Raw genomic sequence first — 13,071 nt, forward strand, 5'->3', positions numbered from 1 at the left:
ATTCTAATATTGCCAACGTGATTTGAACACAAGGACAAATCCATCTTTTACGGTGAACGAGGACGCCATCGGTTTTTAACCATGCTGACTGGCAAATGCTCCGAAAAAACATCAATCGTTTTCTTTCCTTGTAGTAATCGACCGTTAGTGAACTGTGTAAAAGGGCCAACATAGTTACCGCCCTCACTTGTCTAACCCGAACCCATCTTTCTGGGAAGGCCTTGTCCATCCATCACAAAGATGAGGATTGCTCTTGGCTTTGAACGGAAATAAGGCCATCTCATTTTCATGGCTTTGAGGAAGGCATGGTGTGCGCATCTGACGACTAGTCTCAAAAAACATCGGCAGCCTGATTCATTTCCGGCGGGATATATGGTCATATAAGGCTAGCCATCAAGTCGTTGTTAGGTTTATTATGATGCTTGTTGCTATGTATGATGGGGAAAAATCGCTTCAGGATCGACAAATAGACCAGAACGCACATTCAGAGAGCAATCATATGGTCTTCCATCAAGCGATCCTATTTCATCGTTAAAACTTGCTACACTCGGTGGGTATAGATTCCGCATGGGAAGAAGATATGTTCGTGACTCAACAATGAATGATCGTAATCCTTAGGGATTGTTGGTCAAGTTACCGAATACAAATTTACGGTCTTCGTTAAATTGATGAGTGCTCATAATTTTGGAACGGGAACATTTGTCAGTCACGAATAATTCCGTTTTCAGTTCGTCATGGCCAACATTTAGAACTGAATAAAGGTCGGAATATTTGGTCTGATATTTTATTAATCATGAGGTAACCTTTGTCGATTATAAAGAGAGCTGCTTTTCCATGAAACTCGTCATGGTGAAGCGATTAGACTTCCACCGTCCGTGGATCCTGGTTGGTATGCCACTTGGTTAATATAATTAATCACTGACAGCTCACGAAGTACATCACTTCACTCATTCATTGGCTCACTCACGATAGAACATGTGTGTCCGTACGTCTGTGACTTCCAGAGAGCACCTCTCAATTCCCAATTAGGACCAAGTTTTCCCTTGCCAAAGAGTTTCAAGTTCCAGTTCCACTTTGGTCCCTGAAGCTATAAGAAACTCTCACGGCTCTTAGAAGCCTTTCTCTTGGTGTTTCGCATCCGGTACTGAAATTTCAGTCTGGACCAAATCCCTTGGCACATGCTATTGACTCTTAGATCTTCGAGCTGTCCCCGATCTCGATTGTATTGAAGTACGTTTCGAATGATGAGTTTTGATCGCCGGAGTTGTTGCAGTTGCATCAAACTCATGGCCATAAAAAGCCAACACTTCAAAATAACGCTGGGATCCATGGAACGAAGAGCAATGCGCATTTGGTTCCAAGCATTTTGACCGGCTCGAAGGGCCTGAAAAGAGAACTTAATCAGTTGAGAGCGTGATGAGAATGATGCCTAGGTCTGTTCACTGGTCAATGACTGGGACTTACATTTGCTGATTGGACAAAAACTAAGGATTAAGAAGCTATCGTATTTGCCATGGGAATTATGTGCTTGAGGATGGAAGGATAAAAGTAACACATCATTAGCCTTTTTTACTTGGAGAACGACACAAGAGTTGCTTCAGTTCTGCACAAGGTACAAGAAAAAGGGAGTTAATTTTTTCCCAGGACAACAACACGCCATTAAGGACAATTCTTTGGACCATGAAGATGTCCATTACAAGGAAAGAAACTTCCCAGGAAGAGCTATTAGTTGAGATGCAGGGGTCAAATTACCTTTAACTGAGAAGATAACTCTTACGCTACTGATCATTTAACCTCCTCTTTTCAATGAATCACACGATATGGGGAATATTTACGAGATGACTGCTACAGAGTGGCCAAAAAGTTTTGCTCGTATCAAAGCAAAATTTATTTCAACTAGATTTCTAAATCCCTCTGTATTGATTGTAGCATCATGGTTACAACAACATTTTTCCCCCTTTATCTGCAAAACTGATCTGGGAAGACAAAAAGTATTGATTTTTACTTCGGATTTCTGTAAATACAAGCTTGTTCAACATCAAAAGAATGTTCAAACTTATTACCAGAAATATGCAAAGAAGTTTTATCTTGAACCCGATAAAGCAGAGAAAAAATTAGTTTGACAGAAAAGCTTCGAGGGGTTGTGATCTATTCACTGGATTTTTTTTAAAGCTTGTCTCCTTATTAAGTGATTCAGAAACACTCATAACTTTTTTCCTTTGTCTGGAAGGCAAATTAAACTATTTTGGCCGCTTGGAGACTATCGCGAATAAAAATAATCCCAGACATGTGCATCATTAATTTGGCATTTCAGTCAACCAATGATAAATGATACTAAGGGCTACTATAGTGTCCACGACCAGTAATGTGTGCCTGTTAGCAGGGTGGGCAATTTTGAGAATTAGCGTGACTTTTGGACACCAAGTGGACAAAAGTGTCCAAAAGTTGAACCAAAAGTGGACAAAAGTGGACAAAAGTGGGACAAAAGTGGACAAAAGTGGACAAAAGTGGACAAAAGTGGACAAATTGAACAAAAGTGTGGCAGAATGTGTCCAAAATTAAGTACAATTGTGCAAAAGGGGATTGACAAGCAAACACTTTAAACCCTAAATCATGATATTTCTTTACCAAATCTAGATGTAGACCAGCAAATAGAATCAGTAATCAATAAAATCTAAGCTTTCTTCAAACACATAAATATGAAGTAACAACTAGCCTTTTCACTAACGTTTTAATTTCCAAGATATACACTTAACGGAATTCGTTATCTTGATACAATACAGCGTTATAAAGTCAAAACAAATATCTTTAATATATTTTGAATGTTAATAAGTCAAAGCCACACTATAATCAGGGCATTTGGTGGCTGGGTAATTTTAACAAAGATTAAAAAGAAATAATTTTAAAAAGCTTAGGAGCTGAATATCAAATATCCAATAATACTTCTCATATTTGTAATATACATAATATATTTATAAGGAGTGCATGAATTACAATTTTATAATACATCTAAAAACTAAGATATATGTTTCTTTAAGAAACATTGGGAATCTCATTTCCTGACATCAATCGCATCTTTAAAAGTTAAAAATATGCCTAACAATGTCTCAATTAACTTACTTATGAAGAAAAACCATAAGTATAGGCAAAATATGTCATTATTAGATTTTAGCAATTCGTAAGAAATTCAATTTTTAATATTAGTACTTTTTAAAAAGAAATCCCAAATGACTGAAGATTTAAGTAAAACATTTTTGCAAAAAGTTAATAATGTTGAATAAATGAAGCCAGATAACCAGAATATAATGTTTAGCTATTTCAGTTTTTGAATCCTTTGCAACAGCTGCATTCTACTAGAGGGAGACTTTGTTCCCTGCTTGCTTTCTAATCTAACGTAAGAAAAAAAGAGTTAAGAACCTGTCTTTCAAAAACCTTTTTTGGGTATGTTAGAGGTATATGGCAAAGGTTTTAAAACTATCTTGCTCTTGGAACCATCAATGAGCAATTTTTGAAGTAGAGGATAGGTTTCATACAGAATATCCTTTATATTTGTAGTTTTAAAGGTTCGTATTTTTGGACACTTTTGGACACTTTTGTCCACTTTTGTCCACCCTTATTTTTGGACACTTTTGGACACTTTTGGACACTTTTGTCCACTTTTGTCCACCCTTATTTTTGGACACTTTTGGACACTTTTGGACAGGGGTGGACAAAAGTGTCCAAAAATGAAATGCCCACCCTGCCTGTTAGTGATGGGATCAAGAAAATTTTCAGTATAAGGATTGCCAGACAGCTAGGAAAGTCAAAACACCAGCCGTTTCCAACGTAAGGTAAAAGGTTAGGTTTGACCAAAAAGGCAACCCTAGTTTGATCGAAGAAAAATCAGGGTTGCTTTTTTGGGACTAACTAACGGGTTTCCGATATTCAGCTAGTGATGCCATATGCCACTGAAAATGTAGCCCTGGTCGCAACCTCCAATGATTATTTATTTGATCCCATCAGTAGTGTCTGTGACTGAAACTTTTGGTGGACTGATTTGTTTTTTCCCAATCCTTGTTCCTTTCAACGTCCCTGAATGTTTAATATATCATCGATTGAATTCAATCTTGAGCAATGAAAATCACTTTCTAAATATTCTCGCACCTACTTGAGAGTAAAGCAACTCATTATAGGGCCATTTCTCTGACTTATTGCCAAACAACCCCTTAGCAAGACAAAAGTTGGAAAATTCTCTTATTTTTTAAACATCCTCATAATGTAGAAATTACTCTGTTGCCTTAGTGTAGACCTCTGGTGGATTGATATGTACGTCTTCGCTGATCAACAATCTTGCATGTTAATATGAACAAAAGTATGTCTTGGCAATTTTAGTGACTACATCATTTCAAAACTACTTTTTGATAGTTTTAGCCATCGAGTTGTTGATTTTGCTGTGATTCTATATCAGTTTGGAAGTGGCAAAAAACTTTGGGTCACCCTGTAAACTAGTGTCATTCGTGGTCAATGATCAAATGGTTTGTCTAGTTTTACTGCATTAACCGAAACTGCAACCATTCTAATTAGCCCCTGCTTTTGTTAACTTTTCTCTCATAACAATAAACATTTTCAGCATTCACTTTAACCACTAAAACCAATTTAAAACTGTCATTTGCAAAAGGTCCAATCAATCGTCTGGTTAAGATCCAATATGAATTGGAATAGCTCGAAAGAACATTAGCAAAGAAGTATTTATGTTTTGGAAAACTTTCCAATATTCTAGCACCATAGGTGTACTTTGAAGTCCCCAAAGACCCCACAACTTTTCGCGGCAGAATATGCAAGGAAGCATGCATGGTCACATACGCAAAAAGTTGCCACATTCAAACGTATTTTTCGACTTTTCTAGAGCTAAGTGTTGCACATTTGCTTCGTGGCCAAGGACAAGGATTAGGAGAAATCTTTCCAGAGGCATGCTTTCTGGGCAATCGAGGAAAATTCTCGACAAAAAGTACAACACAAATGCCGGGTTTTATAGCAACGACGACTCTTCCAAGTTGACAAACTTGATATGTGATTTGACAAGATTCCTGCGTATTTTCAAGTCCGAAAATCATCAAAGGATGTCTAGTACCTTCAGAGTACTTGAGATGTGTTTAGAAGGATCGAGTTTATCTATAAGAAATAGAACAAAAACTTTTTGATTCGTTACTTACACCTTAGCTTGTACAAACCAATCCACCAGTGATCAACACTACGGCAAAAGTGTCATTTAAAAGGCATTTTGTTGGCACTTGCAGCTATGCGAATCTCAAATTTTCGTGCTGTTCCGTAAACTGGATCGTTTTTGAGTATGTTTATTCGTTTCTCTGACTTTTTTTGGTAGTACACGCTTCTCTTTTCAGATTTAGTGTGCGTAGAAAAAATAAATTGGCGGGACTTGAAATTCACATGCTGTGCAGACAATAAATTGGGTTGAGAGAGGTTTCATTTCTCTTTTGGGATTGATAATGACAAAGGAAGACCACAGAGCCAATTTGCCAATGAAGAGGTCCCCTCAATGATTATGACTTTCATATTTCATATTTGATTTCCAAGACACCTTAAGGGTGTGCGTCATACTGTTGATTGATCTATCGGTCTCTTTTGTTCACATGGTTCTGTAAATGGTATAAAAAGTAATGATCATTGTAAAAGTTTGGTTTCATTTGAATGTTGGCTGTTCGTAACGCAGGGTTTCTTAAGTTGAGTACAAACATATGTTAGGAAAGGGCAGTAGAGGAGAAAATGACAACTTAAAAAACATACGGTTCATCACAAAGTATTTTGCATAGGTTCATCAAATTCTAGATTCATGCATACTGCAAAGATAGGAAAACTATCCCTATCAACAGACGCAATCAATTCCCGATCGATCTTCATCGAACCGTCTAGATTGTCTGGATGAAGTGTTTCTGGATTATATCCAAGGACCTCTCAACCCTCTGGACAGTCAAACCCATGTTGAGGTGACTGAAGGATTTGACAGAACCAAGGTAATTCAATAACATTAGTTTCTTCCCTTTGATTCAGTTGAACTATTGGACTGAACAAAAAATGCTCTTGAAGTCAGCGCTTTGCAGAGCCTTTAGACGTCCTTTGGGTTTATTGATCTGTGGAAAAGTTGCTTCAATGGCTTATGAAGGAAGTCACAGGATCCAGGAGAACACGCACATCTTGTAACAAGAAATCCCGCACCAATTTTGGAGAGTGCAATATCTAATTGGCCAAGTGATTTCCATCTCAGGAGGTTGGAAATGGAATGGGAGTGACAATGGGTTTATGTTTCCTTCGAAGTTGGACATGGGAGATTGATTTATCTTCACTTTTCTTACGCCAAGCAATTGAGATGAAGAATGTAGACTTGCAAGCTTGTCGTAATCTGAGAGTGAAACAGGTCATCTCTCAATTTTGGGCAAAGGCTTTCGAAATCTGTGATTTCTTTGCTCAACATTTTGTGAGGCAAAGCAATTTCTCTTCATGAAAAGACAATGTTTGAATAATAAATGGCTCGTTTATCTCATTACTCTGACAACCATGGGGGATCGGAGGGGAACACTATCTTAGAAATGGGGGTCAAATTACAATCTCGACCTTTTACGGGTAATTCGTCGTTGCTCTAGAAATTACACTTCACTTAAAGCTCAGTCTTGTTTCTCCATCAATATGAAAGGAGACAATAAAATGCACCCATACAATTCCTCCGTTCCTCAAAATGCTGAGATTTTCACATGACATCGTGTATTAGTGTGCGTACATGTTTACGATAAAATGTATACATATTACACACTGTATGTTCTGGTCGAAATCAATGAGGCAAGCAATTGACTTCACCTTCTTGAAACTCTTTCGATTTCCGAAGTTGGAATAAATTCAAGTTTCAACATTGATTACATTGATTTCTGATTAACAAGCTGGGTTGCAAATATTTTGACCGCTGTAATGAGCAAAGGTTGCCTTCCTCTCTTGTGGGCTTTCCGTACAAGTATAACAAAAGCTTCAAAGGTCACCCAAATAAACCCAATCTTTGTTCAGAGATGCACAAACATTTGAAGTTGCAGTAAGTAATTACTAGTGTAACAAATCGGAAATTAAGATTTTACTAAAATGAAACATTAAAGATACGTGCGACCGTTTTCAGCGCATGAAATTGAATGCAAAGCTCCCGTGTAAAGTTTAGAGTTCGTCCGCTATGTCTTATGTTGAAAACCTTCCAAAAGGCAAGAAAAATTGGGTTTCTCAGAGTTAGATTTGTTGAAAATATCTTGGGGAAAACTGCAAATTAAGGGGGAGACGAGGTTTAGTGTTCTTCCCCAGACTCCGACCATTTCTCACGGAAGCAAACCCACAAATGGACAACCAATCTGATAAGACAGTGATACTGTTCATCGGAACCAAATATACGAACGATGTGATTGCTGGCTTCCCTAGTCAGGCGAGGTTCACCCCCCCTCCCGACCTTAGACCCCCCAAATACATCAAATTATTATTACACTCATAATTCACATTGTTGATAAAGCCATCGCAATAAACGTTTACCATATTTAGTCAGTGTCGGTTGGGGAAAGCTGGCCAGAAAACGCAAAAATTTGAATACAAATGTAACTAATTTGGATACTTCTATGAATGTGAGTCAAATGTCATGGAAGTTAGATAAAACAGCATACAATGTTATTTTGGATTCATACAGAAAAAATTGCATTGCTCGTAATTTCGTTTTTAGATGACCCAACGGAACAAGAACAAAAGGTCGGATGTTGTGTATAAACACATTTATCAGTGGTCTCAAGCATAGAATATACGAGTGAGAAACCCCATTGAATCATAGGAATACCATACACTTTTAGGGTACGAATCAAACTGCTCAAATGGCTGCGTTTTTCTTTAAACCGAAAAGTTACAAATATAACCAAGAGAACGCTCAGAGTGTCAAGAAAAGCAATATCAGAAGTAACTTACGGCCAGCGCGGGATGAAAAGACCAGTTTTTCATGAAATACGAATTTTGAACGGAATGACGATTGTTAAAAAAGAAAAAGAACCCTTAACCAGCCAAATGGTCCCATATGCATTCGCTGAAGGATTGCCACACAATCCTAATATGAATCCAATTGGAATCCCTGAAGAAAATAGGATCCTTTTTTTAAAACGGTGTAGCCCAAATTTTGACATCGCTTTGGGACTAAACAGGGTGATAATGAGCCTCTAAAACAAAGATCCTGGATATATCAGAGGACAAAGGATAACCAGGCTTCAGTCGACTCGAAATAAGTTGGTGAATAATGAAGACATCTATCAATGACAGTTAAAGAACACGAGTGAACAGCATGACAAAGAAATGATTGTCATCAAAAAGCTGTAGGAGAATAACTCGAGTAATCGGCAGAGGCTCGTTTGATGATTGTTCTGCTTCTAATTAGGCCGTCCCTACAATATGAAAGCATTTTACAAGAGTTCTTCTTTCAGTGATCTACGTAGGGGGAAGTTACATGCTCTTATTGTGTAAACGAAAGACTTACAAAGGAATGGGAATGTTCACCGAGATTAGAATAGGCTCCACCTAGAGTTGACAGCCAATGAAGGGCATCATCCAATTCAATGGCTTCCCACAGAATCCCGTTCACCAATCTGGACCTGGAGCAAAGAATGTAAAAGTCAAGTACAATATACTTAATTGTTCAATAGTTATCAACGCATTGAAAACGTTGGGTAAGATCTTTTTTCGATCTAAAATTTACTAAGAAATGGCCTCAGCTTGGATTCCTGGCAAAAACCAACACCAAGAAGTGAAATGAAATGAAACAGATTGTAGAATCAGCACTTTATTTTCCTCCGCCATTCCAATCTTGCAGATTCGAATCAAGCAGGATTATGTTCAATCAACTTGGTCCAACGGAGATATGCATTTTTGTTTGAGATTTGTTTGAAAAGAACAGCCTTTTTATACCAAACAAAGCCCAAGTGGCTTCCTCAGACACTAACTATTATGATACTAAGTGTCAATCATGGTTCAAACCGATTTCTTTGCTTTTGCCTCACCAAAGCGCCTGCATCAAATTTAGCATTAAGCTCCTTCTCCAAAAAGACTCGTCAATACCTAATTTCAACCTAAAGTGCCTTGAATCCTACTTACGATGCCAGATCGAAGAAGTTGCGAGTCTGAGGTCCATGGAGAATGCAAAGAACCAGGTTGCAACGGCCCCAACAGGCTCGTACTTTACGACAATAAAACCCAAAGCGCTTAACCAAGAACACGAAGGCCGATATAGTCTTGAGATCCATCTGAATCATCACAGCACCGTTTTCACTGGCTTTGGGGCTCCTCCATCGCAAGATCGTCCATTGGGGAGCAAAGCTACCCGGACTGAAGGCCACAAATCGGGTCATCGTGGCGTGAGTCCGATTTTTTCCAACACTTTCACCGTTCGAAGTCGGGCACTGCCCGGACGAACCAGGCGATAAGATCCGGGTTCGGACAGATCCACTACAGTCGAGCCTAAACGGGCTTCTTCGGTATCACTTATTCGACCTCCGTCGTACACGGAATGGAGCTCAGGGAATAATGCGGCAAACTCCTCCACGGCCAAAGTGCTTGGAGCCGAACTCACATTGGCACTCGTTAAGGCCACGGGGCCTTGCGCTTGATGGCACACGGCCAAGATAAATGGATGGTCCGGGATGCGGATACCCACAAGATCCGTACCCGGGTTGAACTCCAAATTCAGTTCTGGTTTTCGACGAAAGATCACAGTCACGGGTCCGGGTAGCAGCCGCTCGAGGACGGCACGAGCCACGGTCACCTCGGACCAGGTATAAATGTCTTCGATCTGGCCTACACAAATGGCAATGGGCTTGTCGGCATGACGGCCCTTAATTTGATAAAGCTTCTGCACGGCCTCTCGGTTTTGGGCCAAAGCGGCTAGTCCGTAGATTGTGTCGGTGGGTGTGGCAATGACTTGACCACTCTGTAAAGCTTGGGCGGCATTGAGGGCGGCCTGAACGGGTTCAAATCGCCCCTCGTGCACACGAATGGGCCGGACTTTAGGATGGACGTTCATGGAGCCAGTCCAAGTCGATTGAATGCGTGCAAACTGGGCGAGGCGACAGAGGCGGGCCATACAAGGGGCGTAGAGCACTATTCTCGCCACCTGTGACTACAAGCCATGTTACAACACTTGTAAAACGTGGTCATGGGCTCGTCGGCCGATCGGGTCTGGATTTGCATGAAGAACGCTTTGGTATGATCACATTTGGGACAAGTTGCCTCCGTGGCATCCACGTTTTCCCAAGCCGCACTGCCGCCTAACACATCATCCACCTGTAATGGGATTTATTTATATTTAGAGTTCTGGATTGAGGCCACTGGCAGCATCAACATTGATCAAGATTGCGCAATGTGGTGTGTTTCCGGGATTAGTACTAGACTAATGGTAAGTCTATTTTCATATTTAGATCTGGAATTGAGTCGCTAGATAAAAAAAAAACCGAGTGTATCGAGTGCCTTGAACAAAAGATTGATGATAGCCTTTGATGACTTAATTTCTATTGCAAGTTAAAGCACTATTTCATTTTTGATGGAGGCGGAGTCGTGATGAAAATGTTAATCCAAATCAAGAATGTAAGTTTGGTGACATCCTCTTGAAAAGGGTGAAATTATTAGCACAACTGATTGCTAAAAGTCAATGAATATCTCCAAGCTATATCAACGATTCTTTACATCCCTGATCATTCCCAATAGTTCAGTCTGACAAGATACGGGCGTGTATATTGAGTAAAAGTCCATCAGGTCCCCCAAAACACATGATTACCCGTGATTTTTCCTCCCACTTGAAGTCGTTAATTTTTCGCTACGATTACATTAATCACTATCCAAGAGGTAATTGATTTGATGAGTCGATATATTTCGCCCTCAAGAGTGTTCATGGGCCTTGTCTTAACTTCAAAATCGCTCGATAAATCCCCATTATCGGGTTCGAGATTATTCGAATCCCAAACACATTCATAAAAAAAACCTGTCATTGTCAGAAATAGCCATGCTAAAACCTGGTCCCCCATATTGGATGACATTGGATGAAGGATGATGATACCTCTTTGAGTTTGGGATAGATTCGATTTCCGATGCGTTTAGTGATGTTGTGCACGTAAGGACAAGTGGAACAAGCGAATCGCAGAGCCTTAGGTCCTTCTTCGACGCCTAGGATGTTGGCACAAGTGGGACAGAACATCAACATGACGCCATACACTTACGACCACGTGCTTCAGAGGCCAATTTGCATCATGCTGGCATGAATTGCACCGATTGGGCTCACTTGGGGTGAGAAAAGACACATGATTCAACATTGACATTGCACCACAACAATGAACAGGACTGCCAAAATGAAATACTGGAAAAGCCAATCTCTCTACTTCTGTCGCAAGACTTAAGTTTATTCACGTGTTTTTAGAGAGGCGAGTGAGTGTCCGCAGGGTTCGCCCCAAACTCGCCCAAATGATTAAGAAATACACTAATTCAGCCCTGTTATTTAACACGAAAAAAGTAGATTGAGTTGTACAACTTCACCAGTCTTGTAAATCATCCCAATAATTGACGTTGACACACGAAATGTTTAAAAATGATAAAATGTAAGGGTGGTTCTGTGAAAGCCTTTCATTCATTGTACTAGCGGAGGAAAATAGGACCATGGAAAAAGAGGTTTGTGAAGATTGTTAACTTTAATAACGTTGCCGAGTACGTTTGGAGGTTGTCATGAATTTGCCAGGGCAGTGACCTGACTTGAATGACAAACTAACTGTTTAGAGACCTGCGCTTGGCAACATTTTCCAAAGCCCGTTACTGGACTTTTTTCCTCAAACCAAAAATATCCCTATGAAATAAACGAAGGACAGGTCTGTCTAAGATCACATTTTTTGCCTCATTCAAACGTGCGGGTTGTCATACTTCTTAAGCCAGTTCAATGTTTTACAAAACAAGAAAAAAAAAAAAGACGATACTCAAGCTTGGAACAATCATTTGTTCATTAATCGCTTAAACGAGATTTTGAATTCGGTATCATGTTTATCACAATACACAAATGATGCTCTGTAAACAGCTGGCATTCAGACGCAAAAATGTAAGTTAAAGGGGAAAGAGATTTTTTTTAAAAAGATAGTTTGAATTTGGGCATTAGAAAGCTAAAGTTTCAAAATCAAATGGCCCTTAACTGGAAACTGTCCTTGAGGCTCACCTGAGGCATTGGAAAAATATGTCATCGACCATCGGAAATGTTACGTAATGGCTGAATAGTTCATTGGACCGAGTGACGGCAAAATTCTTTTTTATCCATAATTATAATTTCCCGCAGACAAAACGTTCTTGGTTTGTCCAATATGGTCAAGAGTTAGCAATGCTCGCAGTCCTGGATAGACTGATCAAGCATGACCACAATTCAAATTCTGCGACAGGAAAATCACATGAAGCCTTGGTTCGAACATTCTAGCGCTTAAAATTGATGTTGATGATGAGAAAAAATACGGATACAAGCGTTTTATTTTCTAAATATGCTCATGAATGCGATCTCATGTGAAACACATCTGTTCATATTGACCAAACATCCCTTGCGTGCCCGCTAGGTTTTTGAAAATTGAAAGCAAAACGTTCCGTTGAAAATATCAAAAAATCGCCATTCTCGGCTGATAATTAATTACAAAAGTGGGGTGGTTCGATAACTCGAGAAATACACCTCTGACAGAAGTTAGTACAGTAAAAGCCCCCATTGCAATTGACCAAGTATCAACCTCACTTGTTCAAAACTTAAATCAACCCTGCATTCAAGGGCTATCTCGATCTGACGCCAAATATAGTATAAAATTAAAGTGGTATTGAATAGACGAAAATCGATCTTTCATTTCAATAGCACTGGGAATTGTATTTCCTGTAGCGATTAGTGAAGTCCATAAAAAGACCAAAAAGGGGGAAAAATACGTGTTGAAAATTGTCGTCGAGTTTGTCAACTTTCCGTGCCCCAAAATAATAATTTCTCTTGATGACAATAAAGGCAATTGACTAAACATAACTCAA

The 13,071-nt window shown here is 39.4% G+C and overlaps 3 protein-coding genes across 3 annotated transcripts; all 3 read right to left on the reverse strand.

The window, feature by feature from the left end:
• Nucleotides 1-770: 770 nt before the first annotated feature.
• On the reverse strand, nucleotides 771-9,401 carry LOC131887332 (uncharacterized). The gene is made up of 3 exons (XM_059235915.1): nucleotides 9,148-9,401; nucleotides 8,534-8,648; nucleotides 771-1,384 (listed from the first exon to the last, which is right to left on the reverse strand). The coding sequence occupies exons 1-3, from the start codon at nucleotides 9,399-9,401 to the stop codon at nucleotides 1,088-1,090; spliced, it is 666 nt and encodes a 221-aa protein (XP_059091898.1). The 3' UTR covers nucleotides 771-1,087.
• LOC131887331 (threonylcarbamoyl-AMP synthase-like) lies at nucleotides 9,398-10,132 on the reverse strand. The gene has a single exon (XM_059235913.1). The coding sequence runs from the start codon at nucleotides 10,130-10,132 to the stop codon at nucleotides 9,398-9,400; it is 735 nt and encodes a 244-aa protein (XP_059091896.1).
• Nucleotides 10,133-10,142: 10 nt separating this feature from the next.
• Nucleotides 10,143-11,353, reverse strand: LOC131887333 (DNA-directed RNA polymerase III subunit RPC10-like). The gene is made up of 2 exons (XM_059235916.1): nucleotides 11,102-11,353; nucleotides 10,143-10,332 (listed from the first exon to the last, which is right to left on the reverse strand). Exons 1-2 carry the CDS (start codon nucleotides 11,243-11,245, stop codon nucleotides 10,150-10,152), a joined length of 327 nt encoding a protein of 108 aa, XP_059091899.1. The 5' UTR covers nucleotides 11,246-11,353; the 3' UTR covers nucleotides 10,143-10,149.
• Nucleotides 11,354-13,071: the final 1,718 nt, after the last annotated feature.

This window comes from Tigriopus californicus, chromosome 9 (genome assembly GCF_007210705.1).
Source record: "Tigriopus californicus strain San Diego chromosome 9, Tcal_SD_v2.1, whole genome shotgun sequence".
In the NCBI taxonomy this organism is placed as follows: Eukaryota; Metazoa; Arthropoda; class Copepoda; order Harpacticoida; family Harpacticidae; genus Tigriopus; species Tigriopus californicus.